The sequence below is a fragment of the Myiozetetes cayanensis genome, unplaced genomic scaffold (assembly GCF_022539395.1).
Source record: "Myiozetetes cayanensis isolate MyiCay16 unplaced genomic scaffold, myiCay2020 scf17, whole genome shotgun sequence".
NCBI lineage: Eukaryota > Metazoa > Chordata > Aves > Passeriformes > Tyrannidae > Myiozetetes > Myiozetetes cayanensis.
This window is the reverse complement of record NW_026087378.1, coordinates 2,014,339-2,038,829: the sequence shown is the minus strand read 5'-3', so window position 1 is coordinate 2,038,829 and position 24,491 is coordinate 2,014,339. Positions and strand designations below refer to the sequence as shown.

The following is a 24,491-nucleotide window of genomic DNA, read 5'->3' as shown; positions in this document are numbered from 1 at the left end:
TGCAAGGATCAAAATATCTCCCTTGCCTACAGCTACCTCTAACAACATTGTACATCGGGGAGCTTCTGTACCTTCTGAGGCAGAAGGGGTTTAACCACCGCTGAGAAGAGAGTTCTGCCCTTAATGGGACAATAATTTAATCCAGTATGACATGTTGTATGGTTGGTTATGTCCTCAAGGCTGTGAGAAGGCTTGCGTTGCATTTTTCACTTTCTTCTCACTCTTGGCTTTTTTTTTTTTCCTAAAGATTCAGTGAATTGTTTTGCTCAATGAGAAAGTCTGAAAAAATAATTAAGTAAACCTTTATGCAATGCCTGTCCCTTCAGTTCTGTTAAATGCCTTTGGAAATGCAGGAAGCCACACTACTGAATGGAGTGAATGTGTTTGGGAGTTTGAGTTAAGTGTGTTAACCTGGAACAAATCCAGACCCTGGAGATGCAGGACATGCTCTGGCCTCTTTAGTATACACTTGTTGTGGAGTGCTTGACTGCACCGTTGCCTTTCCCTGCCTGTGAGAGGAGTGAGATCTGGAAACTGGGCAACAGGCCCACACCAGCAATGTGTGGAGATCTGGGCCTGCTGGAGTGAGGGGAGGTCTTGCTTTGTGCTGGGGAGGAAGGTGAAGCTGCTAAACTCGGTGCTGTATTTGTTCTAGTGCTCTCTGGCTCATCGTCAAGTTCCAAGTACGACCCGGAGATCCTCAAAGCGGAGATTGCTACTACAAAATCCAGGGTGAGTAGTACAAAGGGACCTTTGCTTGCCATGAGTAACCTTCAGATATTTCCAGACCTCATGGTAAATACTGAAAGGGGATGCCAAAGCGGTTGGAAGAGCTAATGTCGCTATTTTTAATCTAGGAGGCAATTTATCAGAGTTTTCAAACGTTGCAATCTTGGGATTTTGAAACCCTTTCTTTTCCCCCTTAGACTTTAGACTTCCTTGGCAGCTGGCAGGACATCCTGCTGCACAGATACGCTGTGGGCTATGTGCTGGCTCCTGGTTGTGCCCCAGCACTGGAGAGCTGTGAGTTCTCTCCAGAGACTGGCAGCTGTTTTGTCCTGGGCTCAGTGCGGGTTGTCAGCAGTGGCTGTGTGCGCTCTCATGCAGAGCTCTGTTTGGGGAGAAGAAAGGACTAAAGTAAAGTAGGTCAGTGTGGCCTCTGTGGAGGAATATAAAACAGCAAGCTGTAGGGTCAGTGGATTTACAATTTATGTTATCATCCTGCTGTGTTACTCGTGCATTGGGGCCTTTCAGTTTGGTATCTTGGAGAGTGGCTTTTGTGGTATCTTGTGGAGTGTAACCCCTGTCTTGATGCTTAACAGGTTTTTTAATGACTGGGAAGGTTTTAAACATTTCTGAGTAAAATTGACTTGTGTTTCATTGTTGTCTCTTGAATTTTTCTCAACTTTTCTGCTTATGAGGTTGGACCTCCTCTTGAGCCCCAATTCCCTGGTATAATAGCATGTAATGGATAAAGCCCTAGAAAGTGATAAAGTCCTGATGAGGATGCATTTAGGGCTGTTTGCTGCTGTTGAGATGAGCTGATTATCTGGAAAATTTGTTTAGAGTACTGTCTACACGGAGTAAATTCTGAATTGAATGGGTACTGCTGTACCTAAGTACCCACGTAAGATATCATTCTAAAAATGTGACACCTTGCTGCAGGTTAATAAACTCAAGAGAGAAGTAGCTCACATGAAGCAAGAGCTCCAGTACAAAGAGCATGGATTTCAAACACTGAAGAAGTAAGTGTGCTCTCAAGATCTTATTTTCAGTGCAGAACATTTCTGGCTTGCAATGCATCCCCCACTACGTTTATAAATAGCTGCCTAAATAACGTAAGCTGAAATATGTTGCTGCTGATATCTTTAGGCATATGCAGCTGACAGCAGTGCACAGCCATGGGGGTAGCTGTCTCAAATCAATGCCTGGATGTGATTGACCACATCAGAACTGTCTTCATGGCAAGAAGATTTTGAATCAGGATCCTTGGCCCTTAACTGGTGTTCAGTTTTGCTCAGTGTGGCTCAACACAGGTGGCACAGTACAGCCCATTGTCTTAATTATAAGAAGCATTGATTTAGGGCACTGAGGAAAAACTTGAGGGGGAGCTTGAGGGGAGGAAAAGTTTCAGGTACTTACCTTTTTATGACTAGACATCTGACATCTTTTAAAGAAATATTTGTTATAAATGTCAACTGTGGTAGAATTCCTTTGGGAAAAGCAAAGGCTGAGGTGGTTTGTAATTAGGTTGTACAAGCAAATACATCTGTGCATGTGAGTCTGTGCCTGGATTTTGAAATCATGACTGAAAATAAAATAATTCTCATAGATGGTTAAGCTGATCCTCTCCAGCTTAGAAACAAGGCAGCTGGCAGCACTCTGCCCAAACATACCCTACTGGGGGGTTTGTGTGCACCTTCGTCCTCCCTAGGAGTCAAAGAGATGATGATATGGCTAAAGTCAGAATTCTGAAGCTTAAGGTACTGCTGAGTGGAGTAACTTAGGCAGTGATGAATGGGGTTCTTTGTTCCTTCTGTTGTCCTTGTTATACTTTGGAGTGTTTTTCTTAAAAATTCCTGTCAAGATGCATGCATTTAGGATGATTCAATGAGCCGGATGTTATAAAGTGTTAGCTTACTGGGTTTTTTTTAAATTTCTATGCAGAATTGACATGAAAATGTCTGATACTCAAGGTGGCTACAAACTTGATGAGGCACAAGCCATTTTAAGTGAAATGAAAGCTCTCAAGAAGGCCATCACATCAGGGGAAAAGGAAAAACAAGACCTCATTCAGGTATTGAAACAAGATGACTTCACATTTTTTTGTGTCACCATGGCTGGAAGATTGAATTTCTGAGAAGTAATTTAAGTATTTTGCCTTTCAGATCTGTAATTGAGATTTTTATTGACATAAACTAGTTCTGTGTTGTGGTTGGACTGCAGCCTTTCAGTTCTTCAGATCCTGGAAATAAGAAGTATAAAATGTAACAACTAACAGTAGTAAGCACTTGCTTAGAGATTAGTGTTCATCTCCAGGTTTACTGGTTAAGAATGAACCCTGTGGCCTTCTTGGTCTGCCATGTCCAGCTGAGAGCCTGTCTGTCCAGGCAGGATGGTGATGTGGGCTGCTCCAGGCTGTGGGAGATGCAGTCCAGCCATGCCTGACCTCCTGTTTGTGGAGTCTGAGTGGGCTCAGCAAACATGGCCAGATCTTAATCACGTGGTTAGGCTGAAGTTATTCAGCTGCTGAGGTGCTTTGAGCAGGAGTGAGCTCACCTCATGACTTTTTATGGTTTTAGAGCCTGGCCAGGTTAAAAGACAGCTTTGTGAACGACAGAGGATCCCAGTCAGACCTGTGGGCCAGCAGCGTGTCTGTGGAAAGCTCCAGCCCTTTGCTACCCCGGCAGTACCTGGATGTCAGCTCCCAGACTGATGTTTCAGGAAATGTGAGTAATGCTTGAGAAACCCTGTGCATGTGGAAACATTCCCCTGAACTATGTGTAGTACTACCTTAGTGTGAATTTCCAGGCTTGGGCAAGTCTCTATGGAATCTTAGCTTCCCTTGGTTTAAACTTCAGTGTGACCTTCGTTTTTGTGTGCAGTGTTAATGTATCTCTAAGGGCAGCCTCATGTTTCCCCACACTGTCTCTATGAGAACAACCCAGGTGGGAATAAAAGGGAAGGAAGCTTTTTCTTGCCTGTAGGTGTAGTTCTTGTGATACAAATATTCCCATAGCTCTTTATAGCAATGGTATGCCACGAGACAAGAAACTACAGCTCCATGTGGGCCAAGCTCTAATGAGGACTCTTCCCTTAGGAGTATGTTTGGCTTTTATGGTGTTCCAAGTGATAACAGTGGCATGTGTGCAGATATTTTCATGCCATCAAACGTGTAGAGCTCATGAACCTTCAGTCCACGTGTGCAACAAGATCCCAACTGTCAGGTGGTGCCAGCCTTGGTCAGTGCTGTGGGTGCATCTTATTTCTCACAGGACAGCACAGAGCCTCTCCTGTGAACCTTTACTTACACATTTGCAGCCACTTTCAGTCAGGGCCACACGTTACTAAAGATCTGCAGGTTTGGGCATGTTGGGATGTCCCTTGTCTTTTAAGACTTTACAGCCAAAGAAAGATGTCATCCCAAACCAAGGGTGCAAACAGCATTTAAGAAAGAAAGATTAAACACACAAAGGTATTTGTGTGTGCATAGAAATAGAAGCCCAAGATAGATGTGGTAGATTTACTTTTTTTCTGATAAACTAGGCCAAAAAGTGCCTCTTAATCTTGTGGGGTTTCAAGTATTTGAAGAAGTCATGAAAACATATAATCAAAGGCAGTGTGCTCCTATTCTGTGATTGGCTTAACTAGGAAATGAGTTTGACAAGAGCAAGTGTCACTTGTAACCTCATCACTTTCAGTAGGAAAAACCAGAAGAGGAGTGGTTACTAAATTGCTGATGTTATGTTTTGTGTCTCAGTTTATTACCAGCAGCAATAACCAGTTGGCTGAGAAAGTGAGATTACGCCTGCAGTATGAAGAAGCAAAGAGAAGGTAATTCTTTGGACCTTTAGGCTGTCACACACAGCTTATTCTGAGGATAATTCACTAGAAAAGGTGCCACCAGATTGAAACCCAGCATTACTGCTAAATAAATATGGTAATTTTTGAGGCGGTGAGACAATAGGCTTTTTGGGCCAGTGTTATCTTTCAAGAAATAAATAACCATCCTAGAAATTACTAAGACCTGACTAATACATGAAGAATTCAGTCTGGCCACGCCTATGGGGACATAAGTGGTTTTGCTACCTGTTGCCAATGCTTCCTCATTCCTAATAAGGAGACTATACTGCAAGGCATGTCCTTACCTTATTCAAAATGAAATGAATGTTTGCATGGCTTGAAGGCTGATAAGGAGAAAGGTATTTTGTGTTAACACCTAACATATCAAAATATGGTCAATGGCTGCAATTCCAAAGCTTATCTGTAAGAACGTAAGTTTTTACCCTTGCCCTCTGATCTGAGATGAATGGAGAATAGATTAAAAAAAAAAGTCTATCTACTTAACAGGCCAATTTAAGCCAAAGGTTTACAGCTTTTACTTTTTTGATAGATAATAGCTAACACAACTATGTAGTTAAATGAAAAACCACCAAGCATTATTATTTAGACTTTGGCTGGCCTAGTCCTTACAGTGATGTAACCACTGGTGGTGGTGACTTTTTCACTTTTAACTGCTCTGGAGGGACTTTGCAATTCCAGAATAACAAAGTTCAGATGCTTGGTACACTCTGTACTGGGATATATGCAAAGAGAAGGATTTTTCTCCAGCCTCTAATTAGAAATAAGAGCTTTAAGGCTGAGATTACTCAAAATGTTCTCATTTTGGTATATTGGCACGGCCAATAGGCCAATGTTTCTCAGTGGCATAAAATCTGATCTCTGTCTGTGGCAGTTGTCAAAGACTGTGTGTGCTCAGCTGCCTCTGACACAAATTTACACTTTTGTTCTTAGGTAGAGCAGTTTCATCAGAACTGTTTGTTTTACCAGTCCAAGATTTGCCAAACTACCTTGACACTGAAATCATGCAGTGACTTTTTAAAACAACATGAAAAATATTATTCTTTCAGATGCAGTGGTTAATTTTTCTGTGTTAAAATTGCTTGTTACTTTTAAGCTTTGCTGAAGACTGCAGTTTAGTTCACACTGACTTTACATCTTCAGACTAAAGAGGAGTACTCTTACTTTAGCCTGTATCTTTTCCAAGGAGGGGCAAGGGAATAGTGGCAAATCTGAGAATATAATCAATATGCTCTTTAAAAAGAGTTGGAACTTTATAAAGGCAGTGCAGTAGTTCATTTGAAGTAATGATGAAGGGCATGCACACATCTTGCAATCAGAGAATATTTGATACCCATTCCCCATGTCTGTCTTAGATTAGCTATAGATTTTTCTCAGAGTTTAAAAAACATTATTATGAGGAAAGATGGATCTGAATGGATATGAATAACTGATGCTAAAATGCAAAGATCTCCAGCTATCAGAGCACTGTGGTTTTGGCACAGTGTTTAGTGGGAGCTGCAGAAACAAACACCTCAACTGGTTGAAAGCTGGAACAATACTATGGATATAGTGACTCACAAGGAACCTTCTGTTCCTGTGAAAATTCTTCCTTGTGATGTTAGAAGTGTTTCCTGTCCCCACAGCAGTGTTAAAATGTTCCAAAAACTCAAAGAAGAGTAAGTGCTTTGCCCTCACACGTACTATGAAGGAGCCAAGTGGTGAAAATACATGTGCCTTATTAGCTCTGCATTTTGTGGAAAGGTAAAACTGAAGGCTTGAAATCAAGATGATCCCGTATTAATTAGTTTAGAACTACTTGGTTTGTAAGAGGCTGATGTTTTTGACTGTGGCAGACTCTGTTTACACCCATTGTTGTGGGCCAGACTAAAGGCACAGATGTAGGTGAATAATTTGCTGACCTTCACTACACCAGAACTGTCAGGACACAGTTCTACCTGTTCCCTTCCCCACCACTAAAGCAGGAGAGCCCTAAAGCTCATAATGCAAAACCTGCAAAAAAGGGCACAGGGCAGCTTAAGTGCCAAACCTGGGTGCTGCAGCATAAATGTAATGAAATTTTGTTGTACAGTTTCAGAGATGTAGTAGTAACTCCCTTGTGTAGCACTTGCACTTTGCACTGCTTTCATTCCTTCAACAGTTAAACTTTCAGCTTGGATTTTGTGTGACTGGTGGTAACTCTGGGATTTTAGAAATATTTTTTCTAATCTCCTAAAATGAAATATATTAATGTCACATTGAGTAGCATTGCAACAGTGGGTATTTGACTGGTCAGTTTTTAGACCACACCTCCCACTTGGTTGTTTTGCTTTTTTCTGAAGAGCAGAGGCTGATGTCAGATAGGATTGCTAATTACTGGTTGTAGATACACATCTTAATGTCCACTCAGTGGAGATGCATGTGTTCTGAACACTCTCCAAAGAGACTAAAAATTTTATGTGTTATGCCTGTGTTGCACAATAATAGAAAGTACTAACTTTCCCTTGTAAAGGGGAAAAAAAAAAGATGTGATATGACAGTGAATAAATCATCTAACTGCCTTTTCTAGGTAAAAAGAAAACAGTGAAATAAAACTTGACCTTCCTGGTCAGTATTTCTTCAGTCTTGCAAGCTTGTGGCCATTCAGAAAGATGATGTGACCTGAGCCCAGCATAGCAACCCAGCCTGGCTCTGCAGTGATGCAGTTCAGACTCAGGCAGTGAATTCTGGAGTGTTCAGCCAAGTGCCTGCAAGGTGTTCCCTTTGTAATGGTGCTGCTTCACTGGAAAAAATAGAATACATAAATCTCCTTTTTAACTGAGAAGGGGAAAAAGAATGATCATTTACCAAAGGTAAAACCTGAGGTTAGTTTAACAAAGCTGTTAGACTCGGAAATGCATAGAGAACAAATTCCCGTGGAAAAGCCATATCCATGCAAATGTATGCCAAAAGAGATCAGATTAATGCCAGCCAATCCTCTTAGACTCATATCCCTTCAAAATGCACAGAGGAATTCTTGGATTATGAATTAATGCCACTGTTAATTCTTCGTTGGAGCACAGTATTGCACTTAATCAGGCACTCAAAAACAAAACAGCTCTTAAGAAGACCTAAAAATAGTTGAGCTGAATATCTATCAATTATGGAACTTTAATTAGAGTAAGCAACCTGCTGTGGGAAATGGGTTTACAGAAAGGGAGGCTTCTCTTCAGAAAGGTGATCTCTGGTGTGTCTCCTGTGACGGTGGAGGCAGGTCAGTGTGTGTGAGCCTAATCCTTCACAGGCTCTCTCGGGGCTCGAGTTCCTCTTGGCCTCTGGAGCTCAGAAGACAAAGCTTTATTCTTCAAGGCCATTCAGGAGCCGTGTAGCTGCTGCTGCCCAGATCTGCATCTTATTGCATACCCCAAACACTTTGATTTTGCTGGTTGGCACTGAACGTGCTCTGTGCCTGCACGTGTGCTGGTTTGCTGGAGGAAGCGACACCGTCCTGCACTTCTGTAGCATAAACCAAATTCTAGAAAGAGATGAACCCAGATTAGTGGTTGCAACTATTTGTTGTGCCCAATTTAGGTCCAGTAATTCTGTCACCAGATCACAAAGCCCTTCTCAAAGGGAGGTGAATATTGGACATTCACTTTACATGCACAGCATTTCACTTCCATTTCTTATGTATTTACTAAACCCAAGTGACAGATTAACCTGAGTTAATCATGTGAAGGGGCACATATGCCTTGACTCTCTAGTCTTCAGTCAGGTGAATTATTTTTGCAAATATCTTGCTTTACATTGCAAAATACTTTTTCTTCCTGTTTGCCTTCTAAGCTTTTCTAATTTTTCTCCCCCAGCCCATTCTGCCCTTCCCCTTCCCTGCTTTCCACTTGACTTTTTTTGACCGTGCAAGTTCCAGAAATGCAAGTCCCTGGTAATTCTTTTTCAGCTTTATCTGTGCTATGGTTTCTCACCAAACTGCCTGATCACCCTGTCAGGTCATGAAGAGTTGTAGGTCAGGGAGTGCAAAGGAAGCAGCTGCCTTACCTGCCACAAGCTGTGCTGTCAGTCAAAGCTCTTGCTAAATTCTAGATCTGTATTGCTCTTGCTTTTAGTCATCATCTTCCTGCCTGAGCTCATGTGGTGTGATGCTGAAGGACTGGTAATACAGACTTTAAACTGAAATCTGGAATGATACTTCTAGTGAAAATAGACTTAAAATTGGGTGCAAATAGGAAGCTCTGGATTTAGGTAGTGTTTTATTGTCTCTCTGACTCCTCACATCCGGAGGTGCAGGGTGCCCCAGAGGAGTGTAGCTCTTTAATGTGTCCAAAATGCTTATGGTTGAGTCAACAGGTGAATTTTTCCAGTAGCAGCATGGAGACATGATTAACTTCCTCATTGTAAAGACAAAAAGGAATCCCTAAACTTCTGAGTAACCTCTGATCTTTATCTGAATTGTATATGGGGAGTATAAAGTTCTTTCCCATAAAGCTGATTAAAGATCAGATATTTACCACATGATACTCTTCACACGAACTACTGTGAGGTCATTGGCTGTAAGGCATATGAAGCACCTAGAATATATCTGATTGCTTTCTCTCAGATCCAGAACTTTTGTTATATTATTCCCTGACTGGTGGACACTACAGATTAGCTAGAGACTTCATTTTCTGTTGGGAACAAACCCATTCTGCATGTGCACATCCCAGGGGTGTTGTCACTTTGACATTTTGGTAATGGGGACATGAGCTGAGGGCAGTGGAAGATGTGGTTGGTTGTGGTGCACCTTTGTGTGTCTGGAGCAGATCAGCCACTCAGGGAATAACTGTTTTGTTGTGTGGTTTTTTTTTCTTTTCTTCTCCAGAATAGCAAACCTGAAAATCCAACTGGCTAAGCTTGACAGTGAGGCCTGGCCTGGCGTGCTGGACTCTGAGCGGGACCGTCTGATACTGATTAATGAGAAGGAGGAGCTCCTGAAAGAAATGCGGTTTATTAGCCCCAGAAAATGGACTCGAGGGGAGGTGGAGAGGCTGGAGACGGAGAGGAGGCGCCTGGAGGAAGACCTTCAGGCTGCCAGAGACACTCAGAGCAAAGCTCTGACTGAGAGGTAGGTTAGTGGGCACAGGGCAGAGTGTGCCTCGTTGGGCAAGAGGTACCCAGGGGCAAGCGGCAACATCCCCTGGCTGACTGCTCAGAGCAGTGTGCCCTGGGATTTCCAGGACACTCCACTTAGAAGGCCTCTGAAATCATCTCCCAGACAACCCACCTGCAAGTCTTACTCCCCTAGTGGGCGAGAGGTTGTTGTTCCTATGATGGATCCTTTATGGGAACGTGAGAAATGCTCAAAATAACCCAGTGTAATGCTAGTGCAGTGTAATGTTTCTGTATGCAGCCAGCACCTCACAGCAGCTTCTACACTTGCTGTGCAGTCTGAGGCTTGGTAAATGTCAGCAGATGGAATTTTAAATTTTTAAAATTTGTTGTTTGTTCTTAGCATCCTTGTATTTGATTCCTGTAGGATCTGGTATTTGACAGGGCTGGGGGACTCGCACAGAGTGTCCTGTGAATCTAAACTAGCTGTAAAAAGTGCCAGCTATCCTCCCTAATTTTACTTGTGTTGCAGGGGGAGATCTCATGGGGATGTACAGTGAGGATGAATACTGCATTAGGCATTGCCTACAGGTGTTTTACAATCTGGATGCATTAACGTGGGTGGCTATGACAATGTTTCTGGTAGCTGCAGTCTCTTGAATATGTATGGAATAGGCACATTGCATTCACTCTCTCTGTGGCTCTGTATTTTCATTTCTTCTACATGGCCAGTGTCCAGATGACACCAGTTTTCTGCCTAGTCTTTTCATGGTTTTATCATGCTGGAAAAAATGTAAACATCTCAGCTGCAAGACTTCTACCAGCCTGAAATATCCATGGTTTGACAAATCTTTTTGGAATTAAGATGAACCCTTTCATTTGGGATTTTTAGGAATATGGTGATGTTCTAGTGTTCCAAAGAAATAGCATGTTTCTGGGGAAGGCTTTTGTGTCCAGAGACCTGTTAAATTGGAGTGTGAGCACCCAAGTGTGCGTGTTTGTCTCAAACCAATTCAGGTGTGAAACAAAGCTGAGATGTTGCTGAAGTCAATAATTCATGTAGAACTGTAATGAGATGGTTAATAGCTAAATCATGTAACCTTTAATCATCCATAGGCCTTAGTGAAAGGAAATGAAGGCATTTTTACATTTATCAGCACAGTAACTGTAGGAATGCAATAATGTATAGTGAGTAAAATCTGCCTGACTTTCGAGGCCTGATCCTCGAAACATTAACTCTTATAGTACTAGCTGTAATTATTTTCCCCTCTTGTGAATGTTTTCAGGATTAAACTCCACATTTTAAGAATTGTTGAAGTTGGTAAACATTTACACATCTCAACCAAATTCTGTCCTCTGTTATACTGTGCATTTTTATTAACTTTTGTAGGATTTCACAGGGGAAAAATAAGTAGGTTTTATCTTTAATCTGCCTTTTAAATAGTAAATGCTGCTTTAGCTCATCTTTTTCTTCTGTCTTCTCTTAGATTGAAGTTGAGTAGCAAAAGGAATCAGCTTGTCCGGGAGCTGGAAGAAACAACGCGATTAGTTGCAATGTTGCACACCCAGCTGAAAAGGTAGGTGACCTTTTCCAGAAGCTGTAGGTGCTTGAACTGCCTTTCTCTGCTAACAATTTCATCTCCCAGCTGAGAGGGCTGAAAGGCCTTTCAGTTATAGTAGTGACCTAAGAGCCCTGTGTAGCCAGTGGGAAGAGAAGCCTCGAGGGTCATACATCAGTTTAGATGGACGCTTTTCACTGGACTGAATAACCTGAATAGCTGCCTCTGCCTGACAACATGCACAGTCCCTTCTACTTCAGACATGTAACATTTAGATGACCAAGGATAGCTGAGATTTTTTCACTGAAGTTTGAATTCCTGAAGTATTATATTAATTAAAGTATGTTAAAGACAGCAAGTGAAGTGGATCTTAGTAATGCAACTACATGTATGAATGTCATGACAATATTTCTCTAAATTAATTCCAGATGTGCTGTTGCTTGCAATGCAGACAGTGTATTGAGATATCCCTGAGTCTGTTGTGATCCATAAGGTTTCTGTAGTCAGAATGTGGCCTGGTAATTCAGGCTGTATTTTTGGAAAAGCACAGGATTGCTGTTTCCAGGCAAATTGCAGGCAGTAAGGTCAAATCATCATTTTGCTAAAACTGTGTTTTTGTTGTTCTGATTTTCAAGAAAGTTTGATGGGTTTTTTTGTTTGAGGTTTTTCGTGTCAGTGTGTACTGAATTTACTCTGTTTGTAGCTTCTGCTCCACTTGGATTCTGTTTGATTTTGTGAAGATGACACCGAAAAGACTGGAAAGAAATCATAGTGCAAGACTGACATGTAAATAAGCCACCATGGAGAGTAGCAATCTGTGAGGCTTTTATGCAGTGGAAATGCATCATATTTTCATTTCACCTAGCTGATTAGGGATCTTTTGAGGTGACCAAGAAGCATGTGAAACTAATTTCTTCCTAACCATGTGCCCAGTGTTCTTGGCATGCTCCTTCAGAAGAATAAGTGTTTGTTATTAACCCCATAATGCAAAATGTCTGGCATCCAAAGCTATGCACCAAAGGAAGTCAAGCACAGATTTTTGATAGGGAAAGGATTAATTAAAACCCCCTCCCTTTTCATAGTGAAATACACTGAAAAGCTGTAAAATTAGTAGACCTTGACAGATCTATAAATATTGCCAATATGCAAAGCCATCTCTCATGTTTCAGTTATATTTCATCCAGAAGCTTTTTGGACCAAATGTGATGTAGTCCACATCTGTCATACAAATGCAGAAGATATTTTGTGCCAAAATTATACTAAATGCAGCATATTTGCCTTTTTTCTCATAAGGTCAGGGACATAATTATACAAATGTAGCTTCCAGCTTTTACCCCATAAATAATAAATAAGGATTTATTAGGCTTATTAACATCTCACTGTTTTTCAGTGGGGCAACTTAAGCCACTTATACATATGCAGAGATTTTTCAGTAGCTAATCCCTATCTGAAGTGAGGGTCAGTAATGAGCAAGGTCTTTAATATCCAGAGCAGGAGTGTTGGTTTTAATGGAATTTTATTTTATATATATATATATATAAGGGATGATACATGTTGTAGTCACTACTGGAGTATTTGTTGGGTCTTCTGAGCAGAAAACTGTGCTGTGTTGTCTGGGCTTTCTCATCTGAACAGACTTCTGTACAGCACCTGCTTAAAATTAATTTTGCTGTCAGTTATGTTCTGAACCTAGAACTCTAGGGATGAGTAATGTGTGTGAGCTGATTTCACAGCCCAGCCCCAACTCTTTCCCTTGCTCTTTCGGCCCTGTATTCCATGAACCAGTCTTTCACGTAGGTAAACCCTGCCAGTTTTCTGGGAGCTGCTGGCTGCTGTGATCTCTGAGGGCCAGTTCCAGGCAGCTGTGATATTGTGTTTTGGCTGCAGATCCAAAATTGAGGCAAATGGAAGAAAATTTCCATGTGGTCAGACAGTTCATTGCAATAACTTCATCTTCTTGCATGGGCCTGGCTGGTTTTTGTGCTTTGGAGATTAACAGGAACCATAGAGGTTTTCCAGACAGATGCGGGAGGAGGGTGGTGTCACTAATTTTAATTGATTTGAAGCTGTTCATTAGAGTTGTTTTGGCTAAACAAGGACACTTGTGGGTTTGATATGGTGAGCAGAAAAATGTGTATGAATGCTACTGTTTTTATCGAGATGTTCCTGCTGCGTAGGCTGTGGTTCTGGATTGCTGTGGGGACTAATGCATATGGCCTGAGCTAACAAAGCAAAACCTGTGGGCTTGGTGACATTCCAGTGCTTTCAGGAGAAATTACAGTGTAATGGTTTTCTGACTTGTTTCCCCCAGTCTCTCCACCAGCATGCTTTCCCTCTCCTCGAGCAGCAGCCCTGGCTCTCTCGCATCTAGCAGAGGATCTCTTGCCACCTCCAGCCAAGATTCATCCACCTCGGCCAGTTTCACTGATCTCTACTACGAGCACCTGGAGCAGTTGGAGCAGTTGGACTCAGAATATCAGAACAAGCTTGACTTGCTCTTGGAAGGAGCCACTGGGTTTAGGCCATCGGGCTGTATCACCACTATTCACGAAAACGAAGTAGCAAAAACTCAAAAAGCAGATACCACGAGTCGCGTTCAGGCTCTGAGATCCCTGTCTGGTACTCCAAAATCCATGACATCGCTGTCTCCAAGGTCCTCTCTCTCTTCTCCATCTCCACCTTGCTCTCCACTGGTGATAGACCCACTCCTAAGTGGTGATGCCTTTTCAAGCCATATGGATTTTGATGATGCAGAGATAAGTACAAATCTCTCAGAACTCACCCTAAACACTGGGAGTGGCAACTGTAGGCTGGAAGAGCCTAGAGCAGGAGATAAACATCTAGGTCAAGGTATGGTAAAAGATTTGCAAGCACTGCATGCATTTATTTTTAATGTAGTTCATAAAGCACTGAGAAGCAAGTGTTTCAGAAGCTGTCTGTCATCTTGGTATCTTTATGTTAAAAAGTGTTTTCAGCTGTGAGTTCTGTCTTGTTTGGGAGGAAGGGTTGGTATTTTAATTTGTACACGAAAAATGCTGCTGATCTGGTGAGTCTTTCAAAAAAACCTGTATTTAGATGTGTTTTAATTGTACTTGCACACATGTACACAGCTCACAGGGATTTCATGTGCACATGTAAGTGGTTGTGGTGGGATTCCTGGTTTAATTTGGCACCAAACTATTCAGAATGTCATCTAGTGTTTTGGGTCTGGGAGGCACATAATGCCATATTGACGCAAACTTTTTGACCAAGCTTTTGAGGAGGGCTGGGAAAGCCATTTAGCCTAATAGTTAAGAAATTATAGTAATAATCCTTCCCTTCTAGCTTGGAATGCATAAGATCTTGCTCTGGTTCCCAGTAAATCAGTGGCAATGAATTTATTAATTTCAGCTGAGCAGACATGTCAAGGCTGTGCTTGAATTCTGATGTTTTGAGGCGGGTGGTCTCTTAGCAACAAAAACGTGTGTAGATTGTGAGTGTGATAAAATAAGACATTTAGAGATAGTGGATGTTCTCATATATGCATATGGCTCATTGGTGGGTGGGCAGGGCTCATCCTTTTTTAGGATGGTGGATGGAAAGCAGGAGGCACAGTCAGGGCACAGTGCTGGGGCCTTTTTGGCTGTAGTTGGGTAAAATCCAGTGAGTGAAAGGACTGGATTTGTAGCTGCAGTGAGGAAGAGCTTTAAAGACAATATAAAATTGCAAGCTGTAGTCCTATGAACCAGCAGTGCAATTTGTTTCTGTTTTCATAGGATTATAGAACAGCCTGTGCAAGTAAAGGGAACTAGTACCATGTTATCACTGCCTTCTGCATTAAGGAGGCTGACACTATTTAAAACACAATAAAAGACACGAGTGCAAATCTTCCCCTTTGAGCTACCATTTTCCTACAAGCAAGAAATATTATGCATTTGAGTAGGAAACACTAATTATTCTTATTAGAACTGGGCACTGATTAGTTTTAACCTTTTTAGCTCTTCAAGATTTGCCAAGGCTGTTAAAGTGAAAGCTCAGGTGTTAAGCAGATTAAGTGATTACTGCTGTTAGCCAGTCAGCAGACAAAATAATCACCATAAGTAGTTTATTTCAGGGCAATAACGAGATGAGGTTTTACTCCTCAGGCATTTTGGAGGGGGGGGTGAGTGTTTCAGTGTAACACTGGAAATGCAGTGGCTGGATCTGGGGTGGTCAGTCCTGGGCAAAGCCCGCTCACGTGTTCTTTAAGTAGAGCTCAGCAGTATATATCTGAGGGATTTGCTTTGTCTTTCTGTTAGAACAGAACCTCTGCCACCTTTGGGACTGAAATAAGGTTTCCTTTCTCACCTGAAGAATAACTGAGCGATTTAGGAAAACCTGGGATCTGGAAGAGTCCGGCATTCTCTGATTAAGTGGTGTGGATGTGAGGAAAGTGCATGACATGGCTCTTCAAAGCCTTGTCGTGGTGTCTCCAGGAGAGCCCATGGAAGGGAAAATGGCAGGAAGAGAAGAGCAAACTTTATATTCTTGATTTGAGTGGAAAAAAAGGCGGAAAAACACAGGTAGTGTTATCTGCCTGCTTGGAGATACGGAAGAGAGTTGAGTCAGTTCTGAACTCTTCCATAAACTTTCTTATTAGTGTGGTACCTCTTCAGAGACCTAAGGCTAAAAACTGAAAATCCAAATTTTGTGTTAATTAGCTGCATGAAAGGGCTTAAGACTTGCAGGGCTGAGCTTCCAAGTCCTTTGCAAAAACAGCAAGGAAAAGGATAGCTGCATGATGAATCCTTTTCAGGGAACTATTCATCCTTTATTCAGGTTTACACTTTAACACTCCACTGTACAGAGACTCACTTCATTGCTGAGGTCTGTGCATCCTCTGTATTCACCTCTCTTGGCCTTGAGGTGCTCAGAAGTGGTAAAAAATGAGGCTTTTGGGTTGAAAGGACTAGATGGCAGTGGGAACTGAAGGAGAAAAAAGGGTTAAGTGTGTGGAGGCCAACCTGTGATGCCTTTCCCAGTAAGGAAACCTCATGCAAAGGTGTTCCCAGAGCAGCATTTCTGAGTGGTGTATAGAAGTCAAGCAACCTAGATCTAGAAAATCAGCCAGCAGGGGAGAAGTTATTTCATATTAAAACCATGGACTAGGAGGTGCAAAGCAGCACTGAGGAAAGAAGCACCATAGTTTTGCCTCTGCCCACGCACCTCCAGCACAGCAGGGGCCAGGCCCTTGCACAGGGCAGGAGGGAGGATGGATTAAACTGTGAATGCCAGTACTAAATGGATCCACTTGTTTAATTACCGTGTTACAGATGCTAACTTCTATTTATGTGGATTGGCCTATGGGGAAAAGGTCTGGTCGTTTTATTTCTGCAATGGTTCTATGGGAATACCAAGATGGAAAATCCCATTTGGTTGGTAGTGTCAGAAAATCCATGGATAAAAGGAACCAAATGGCACAGGTGTCTCAATGGATTGGTGTTACCTGTAGCACCCTCTACTGTTGGCTGTGGAACAAGTCCATTATGGTATTCCATAACTCTTGTGTTGAGCTTGCACACGTTTTCCACCAGTTTATTCAAAGCTGGTTTTAATTCTTAAAGTGGCTTTGTGACACTGTGAGGAAAAAAAAAAACCACCAAAAACCCAACAACACAAGAAAACCCCAAAAACAAAACTCAAAACCCAAAAAACCAATCAAAACTCAAACTTGTTTTTTAATGAAGAAAATATGTGATGAAAACCATGTATTAGTTTGGGGACACGTGCTTTCCTAAATCTACAGGAAAGAGGGACCACTGCTGAAAAACAAAAGCCCCTTGGAGAGGAGTGCACTGCAACTGCTGCTGCGGGGTCACAGCTGCTCCCAGGGTGACACATGGCACCTCCTCACTCTGGGAGCAGGTTTTCCACAGCCCTGACAGGGAGGGACATCTAGGAGCTGGGTGTGGCCCAGCACTCCTTACCCATGCTGGCAGATGGAGTTCTCCAGACTCTTGAACAAAACTTCTTTGCAGAAACGTTCAAGTGAAGAGGTGCAGAATTTGCAGAAGTTTCCAGGGCCGTTTTGTAGCACAAGAAATTTGCATAACACCTTTGTGCAAAACTCCTTGCTTCACCTTCCTTGGTTTCTCTTCCCCATCTCCTTTTCCCTGCATTCCTGCACGTGGCTGCTCTTTTAAATCCTATAATCTCTCTTTCTCTCCATGTTCAGCCAGTTAACCTGGTCTTTATGGACCTGCCTTCTGTCCTTTTGGGCTTAGGGGTAGTCAGGGGGGTGGTTTTTCTGCTGTTCCCCCTCCTTGAAGCTAAACTTGGCATAAATTCTTCAGGCAGGATATACCTCTCCACATAATCCATACTAGCCTAGAGCTTGGTCAGCAGCTTTAGCCCAGCTGCTCTCTGTGTGGCTGAACCAGAAGGTCTGCTACCTGCTTAAGGGTGACTTGTTTTATTGGTTCATATTTATAAGTTCACTGGAATTGAGGGGTTCTGCTTCTTCTTCATCATGGATTTATGGATACCTCCCTGCCTTTCCAGGGCTTTGAAAGCCTCTCCCCACGTTGCCTGCAAGGGAGGACCTGTGCCCACGGAGGAGCTGGGGCAGCTGTAGCACACTCAGCACAATCTGTGTGTAACCTCAGCCCATGGGTACACTGCTGCAGGACCCAAGGATTAAATGGGCACTGACTGTGTGGTGAAGCCCTGCTCTCACCTCCACCACTCGGGCTGTTCCTCACGGTTTCCTGGGGCTTTCTGTTCTCCAGGGCAGTCGGGCACTCCCAGTGCACTCAGTCCATGGTCGCTTTCGAGCTCAGCCCACCCCACCCGTGCCCTCTCCTGTCTTCAGAAATGTGCCTGTTGCTTAACAATACTTGGGTGGGGGGAAAAAATGCTATTCGAAGGGAGGAGAAGAAAAAAAGCTGCTGCTTATCCAGAGAGTTTCATTTTCATTAACACCTGCTTTTGGTTTTCCTCTGTGCTTTTCTGATAGGTATAAATACAGCTGGAGGGACAGCACTGAAGGTGGCGTGTGTGTCAGCTGCAGTGTCTGATGAATCTGTTGCTGGAGATAGCGGGGTATACGAGGCGTCTGTACAAAGGTAGACATCAGATCTCTCCCTAGGACGAAGCCAATGACTCAGCTTTGCACAGAGTCAGCTGGAATACTGCTGGTTATGGCCTATTTTGTAATTCGGTGGCTGAAGTTCTCAATCTCAGATTTCTTAATACTTCTGAAAAATCCATGAGCAGGTTGAATTTGATTATCAAAATGACCCATGCTTCCTGTAATAGCTGAAAGCAAGCTCACAGGGAGCTGTTTGAACAGCTGGTCTGTTTGTGGAGGTGCTGGTAAGCTGTGACTGCTGCCTTGGCGGGGGTAGCGGAGCCATCTGGCAGGTGTAAAGTTCCCCTCCTCTCAATCAGCCACTCTGCTGTCAGTGACAGCCCTCAGTCAGTGGGAGGGGATTTGGGATGTCTAAGGAAAATAGCAGAAGCACCTTGAAGTGCCTCATGGATGTGTACGTGCCGTGATGCAGTTCCCAAGTTCTTGGAACCAGTATGTGACTCCTGCAGGACTTGTCCCTCTAAGGACAAAACTTGTCACTGGAGCTGGGAGTCACTGCTCTTGCTGGGTTTGTGGACCTCCCATACTGCTTGCTGAAGCTGCCTGGGGAGCTTTGAAAAAAGTTCAGTGGAAGGCAGTGATCTTGTTGGTACCTGGTTTGGCTGCACCTAACATGGGTTTCCCTACTGCTTTTCTTAGCACTGAGGGTCATTAGTTGCAAGACAAAACTGTGCAGAAGCAAAAAATTGCTCATCTCATATTCCCCCCATTCGTTATCTTCATCAATTCTCTAGAAAAATGAGTAATTTTTATGTTTACAGCACAATTCGCTTTGACAAGGAAGTGCAATGCTTCTGTGAATTAGAGCTCGTGGTTCTCAACCCAGGCAGTCGGTTGGGTGTCTCAGGGCCCCTGTGTCCCCTCAAGGGGACAGGCAGCTCTGTGGAGAAGGGAGGAAGGATAGCATGTGGCAATTACAGAAGGCATCCCATGCACACTCACATGTCTGATGTTATTTAGTGTTGTTTGGGTTGTCAATTTACCAACCTTTGTGGTGACTTCAGTGTCATTTTGATGCCTGTTCCAAATGGTGAAGGTGGGATGGGCTACCCATGTGTCCTTTGTAGCTGAAAAGTAAAGAAATCCAAGAGAGTGCTAGGTAGTAATAGGGAAAATAATTAGAAGAGAAGAATACTAATCCTGTTTTCGTGTGCTACAGCATAGCCTCAATTAGACAATGAGTGTAGTTTGGGGACTTTCAGTGCATAAAAGTTTGGAGGAGGAATACATTGGGAGGAAAATGATGCAGAATAGCTGTTTCCAGCAAGACCAGTCGGTGTACTCTGTCACTTTCAATGTGCTTAAGAAAGTTTGATTTCATTAAAGAAACAAAGGAATTACTTAAATCTAATAAAACTTGAGAATTTTTGCTGTCATGATTCAGGACAGGATTGCAGTCGTTAAGTCTTATTTCTCTTGCTGGGCAGTCAGCCGTTTTTACTAAAATCAGTCAAGGGAACCCTTTAAAAATCCCCCACTGCCTTATTTTTGCAGTCTTTGTGTGGCTTTTTTTTTTTTTTTTGGCAGTGAAGAGGCAAGACATATGACTTTCTGCTGATAAGCACTGTAATACATACCTCTAAGGCTGATTGCACTTACTTCTTAAATGGGCTTTCTTTTAGCTGCTAGTTGTACAAAATCCATATACCCAACCCCTGAATGGCAGGGAAAAGATCCTGTATCACCTAAATGCAAACACTTCAATAAGAGGCAAATCAAGTCCTTAATTGTCTTTGATTCCTTTCAGGCCATGTGTGTCAGAAGTGATGGTGTTTGACAGTGATGACAGTGAAGCAGTGGGGACAGCTAAAGTGCAAATTGCAATGAGGTAAGCGTGACACATTTTTATTGGATTTCCCTTCCAATGGAAAAGAATGATGGTTGGGATTTAAAAGATAGTGCTTTATGTGCTGTTTTCTTACCCTGTTTATCCTGTCCTATTTGTATTAACTAACTAATGCCCTCTTGGTGGTGTAATTGAGAAATAAGCTCGACTCCAGGAGGTTCTTAGGACCAGTTACCCTCTTTCATGTCACTGGAAAGCAGCTGGTGTTAGTGTGTTATGAGGATGCAAACCAGCAATGGGAGCACTGAGTGCAGGGTTGGAGAAAGCCTTTTGCTGGCTTGCAGTGTCCTTAAGTGTCCAGCCTGTGGGGGAAAAACTGCTGAGAGTAAATGGCAGTCGCAGTGTTGTCTTGTTTTTAAATTTTTGATGTCGTTTGTGTTAATGAAACAAGCGGAACACTCATTCATGGAGTACAAGGCAGACTTCTCTAACAATAACGCTTTTTTTGTGTCTTTCCCATTCAGATATGATGACAAAAATAAACAATTTGCAATACTGGTCATCCAGCTGAGTAATGTTGCAGCACTGCTGTTACAGCAAGATCAAAAAGTGTAAGTGGGTGATATAAACACCGTTGATATATTTGTATTGGATCCCAGTGGGAATAAAACTGACATGGGCTTATGGTTTTCACACTCCTAAATATTTACCCTTTCTGAAATGTTTCTATACTTTGTTATATATAGCAACACTTAACAACTAATAAAGCTGTAAAATGAAATAAGGTGCAGTTTTTTCCTCAAAAGGTCTGTATTTGCTAGGAAAAGACTTGCCTGGAATTAGCACTAGCTGGTGAGGTTTTTAATTGTAGCAACTGCACCGAGTGGAGAGGAGGTGCTAATTCTGCTGCAGAGCTCTTCCTTGGACACCTGCACAGATGCAGCTGTGGGAAAATGTGCAGCTTCTACCAGACTCATTCTGGACACAAGTTTTTTTAAATTCAGCTGTATGCCGACAAAAATTTGATTCATTTTTGCTGTTTCCACCCACAGAAGGGTGTGACAAATTGCACAGGGTAAAAAACCATGTAAAACGTGATCCCACGATGTCTGATTACATCAGAGGGACGGGGTCTGTGACAACTCCTGCCACTTCCCATCTCTGACGCTGTGACGAGACATTCCTTTTTTTCTCAGTTGACTGATCCTCCAGGGAATAGGATAGGACAGTGGTGTCCACAGTGCTTAGGATGGCTCTGCCTGCCAGATGTGTGGAGCTGCACAGCTGTAGGGCAGCCCTGACTGCAGTGCTGTCTCCACAGGAACATCCGTGTGGCTGTCCTGCCCTGCTCGGAGAGCACGAGCTGCCTGTTCCGCACCAGACCGGTGGAAGCTGCAGACAATCTTGTGTACAATGAAGTGTTTTGGGTTTCCATCTCTTACCCGGCTCTGCGCCAGAAGACTTTAAGGGTCGATGTTTGCACTGTAGATAAGTCTCACCTTGAGGAATGTTTGGTTAGTATTTCAGCTCTGTCTTAATACGTTTTTGTTTGTTCCCTCTTTTTAGTTAGAGAGAATGTTACACTCTGAAGTATGGTAATTTCTTATTATATAAGTGTTCTTGGTAATTCTTAGCTATATGGTCTCTCCCACATAGAATTCTTTGCAGTAACAATTTTGATCAGGATAAGAAATTATTAGATAAATGTTTTGTTACAGAACTACTGGTGACTTTGTCAGACCACTGGATATTTCTTCTCTCATGAGTTGATGTCAAACTCTAACTATTGTTCTTCCTTTTGGAAACGTTTATGGTAGTGTAATTGAGAACCAATTACTTTGGGTTTGAATGTATCAGGTTATGTACTAAATGTAATGCAGTAAAAAATGACAAGGCAGATGAAGAGGAATGGAATCTACCAAGCTAAAACATCTGGGGCTGGGCAGTGACTTTTGTCAGCCTTGCAAATTTCTTGAAAGGGAGTCTTCCTCTCCTGTTCTTTTCTCTTTTTCTTTGAAGCTCTGGCTGTAATTTATCCTGGCTGCAGTAGCACTGTTCATACTTCTGGATTCTTGTACACTGTTGTAGTAAAATCCTTGTTACTTGGAAGCCCTAGACAAGCTAAAAATAAACATAAATAAAGCATTACTAGTGATGTCAAAATGAGATAAACTGGCAATTTTTCTTTTTGCCAAACTTGACAAAGTCAAGAAGTCCCGGATCTCCACTCTCACTTCTTATGATTGGTGTGGTAGTTGTTCATTTTAGTATTACACTGAAACTGTGTTTTTTCTCTCAATAGGGTGGAGCACAAATTAGCCTTGCTGAAATATGTAGATCTGGAGAGAAATCAACCCGGTGGTATAACCTCCTTAGTTATAAATATCAGGAGAAGCAACACAGGAAAAATAAACAAGGAAACAGCCACTCTGAAGTACCCTGCACTGAAAAAACAGTAAGAACAACTGCTTTAATCAAATTTCTTCTAAGCAAGAGGGACTGTTAGAGTAGAGGAGAAGGGAAGGCTGACGTGTTTATATTTACAGCTTAAAAATGTTTAGTGCAACAAAATAATAAACATGTTGATTACAGATATGCCCTTGTCCTGGGCTAAATACTTACTGAAACCTGCTCCTCACGCAGCTGAGGGATGTGGTGCCTGGTCTGGTGTAAGTGATGTGTGAGCTCTGCCTTTCTGCCCAGCAGGCCGTTCACCTTGCTGCGATGAACTTGCTGGACGAGTCGAGATCCAGCCTTACCTTTGCACATGCATGGCATGGAACAGGCTCAGCCTGGAGCTGCTCACGTGCACGTGCTGGGGGAGGTGGGCCAGGCGTGCTCACACAGGCTGGGCTCACACTGGATGTGCAATGGGCTGCTGGAACGAGGCAGGGCTCCCTCCTGCCCCTGGAGGAGAGCAGGGGCTGTTCTGACCTGAAAGGCTGGGCACTGTGCAGTTTGTGAGAGTCATTTCTTCACAAGAAGCCTCTTGCTCTCCTCAGGACTCTGTCTCAGCACTCTTAGAGCAGACAGCTGTTGAACTGGAAGCTGTGGAGAAGAAGCTGGAGGAAAGCAGAAGCACTTTAACTAGTGGAGAGAGCTGGTAGGTACCATCCCACCATCTTAGTGTTGTGGGGCGATCAGAGCATTTGGGTATCCATGTGCAGAGGAAGAGCAGATGATACTGAGCTGTGGGAGGCTTCTTCTGTCTCTGTTTTGGTGAAAAAATCCTATTTCTTCTGTTCTGGAGGTTGTGCATGGAAAATGAGAACAAAGCTGATAAATGCTGAAAATAGTCAACAGCACTATGCTAATTTTGTTATTTGTTCAATGTTCTGTGGATGTCCTGAAAACTCCACTGTATAGTGCAAGTGCCTGAATATTAATTTGGCTGTTGTTTATATGGTTTAGACTCAGATTTCATTAATGAAGCCCAACATTTGAAATAAAAAGCAAGCCTGGCCAACGGGGTTGATGGAGAAGCCTGCTGTGAGTTCAAATGAGCTAAAAAGGATGTCAAAACAATGCTTCAGTTTTGTCCAGCCACACTTTTTAACTGAGATTAATGGCATCCTGAGAGCTCCCCTCAAGATGCACTCACCTTAAGGCCAGACCACATGGCTGAACCCTCAGCTTGCTTCTTTTGAAGTCAGATCAGGATCAAGTTTTGGGCTGTAATGTTGCCTTCTGGTGCAGTTTCGCTCCAGTTTCAAGCCGATGTTTGTGTAATCCTCTGGCTGCCTTGGGGATGTGTTTCTGTCCAGCAGCTTACAGGAGGTAACTCCTGCTGCAGCACCAGTATTGGCCACAACAGGCCAGTTCAATAACAAAGCTGTTCCTAACAGGCAAGATGAAGAGGTTCCTGATCCAGAAGAACAGGATGAGATCAGTGAAAATGAAGCAGAGGAGGAGGAAGAATTCTGTGCTGGAAAATCTCTGTGGGAAACAGAAGAAAGTCTGAATTCCCAGCTGCACATGGAAATAGCAGAGAAGGTACAGTCTCAAGGGCCTTTTGAACAGAAAGATGATAAACCCATTGCTCATCTGACTGGGTTGCTGTTGAACTGAGCAAGGCTACAGCAGTTATTTGAAAGTTCATCACTGATGATTAAATGTTGTATCTACCCAAAAATCTTTGTAAATAACTCTATGTGACCATTTTTGTCTCACAGTTAGTATAGGGTTGTTTCATGCCTTCTTTTTCCTGCTCATGAAAACTGTTTTCATTAATGTGACAGTGGTTTTGACCTTGTTTAGTTCTGACTGTAGTTGTAGTCAAAGGTATGCTGTACACGTGCTCTCTACACATCGATTTGGATCTTTGCTGCAGATGCACAGCAAGATAATGGTCTTTAAAATCATACCTCTGTTCTCTGTGAGGTTGCCAGGTCACAAG

General features: G+C 42.7%; 1 protein-coding gene across 1 annotated transcript in view; it reads left to right on the top strand.

Moving 5' to 3' along the window:
• The window catches only part of WWC1 (WW and C2 domain containing 1), a 65,947-nt gene that overhangs the window by 36,618 nt on the left and 4,838 nt on the right, over window positions 1-24,491 (top strand). Inside the window, exons 4-18 of the mRNA XM_050311978.1 lie at window positions 656-732; window positions 1,666-1,745; window positions 2,668-2,797; window positions 3,303-3,449; window positions 4,481-4,554; window positions 9,416-9,658; window positions 11,130-11,219; window positions 13,513-14,051; window positions 18,175-18,283; window positions 20,057-20,137; window positions 20,620-20,706; window positions 21,417-21,609; window positions 22,398-22,550; window positions 23,098-23,198; window positions 23,941-24,088. Of these exons, the coding sequence (XP_050167935.1) occupies window positions 656-732; window positions 1,666-1,745; window positions 2,668-2,797; window positions 3,303-3,449; window positions 4,481-4,554; window positions 9,416-9,658; window positions 11,130-11,219; window positions 13,513-14,051; window positions 18,175-18,283; window positions 20,057-20,137; window positions 20,620-20,706; window positions 21,417-21,609; window positions 22,398-22,550; window positions 23,098-23,198; window positions 23,941-24,088 (2,252 nt within the window). The remainder of the gene's footprint in view (window positions 1-655; window positions 733-1,665; window positions 1,746-2,667; window positions 2,798-3,302; window positions 3,450-4,480; window positions 4,555-9,415; window positions 9,659-11,129; window positions 11,220-13,512; window positions 14,052-18,174; window positions 18,284-20,056; window positions 20,138-20,619; window positions 20,707-21,416; window positions 21,610-22,397; window positions 22,551-23,097; window positions 23,199-23,940; window positions 24,089-24,491) is intronic.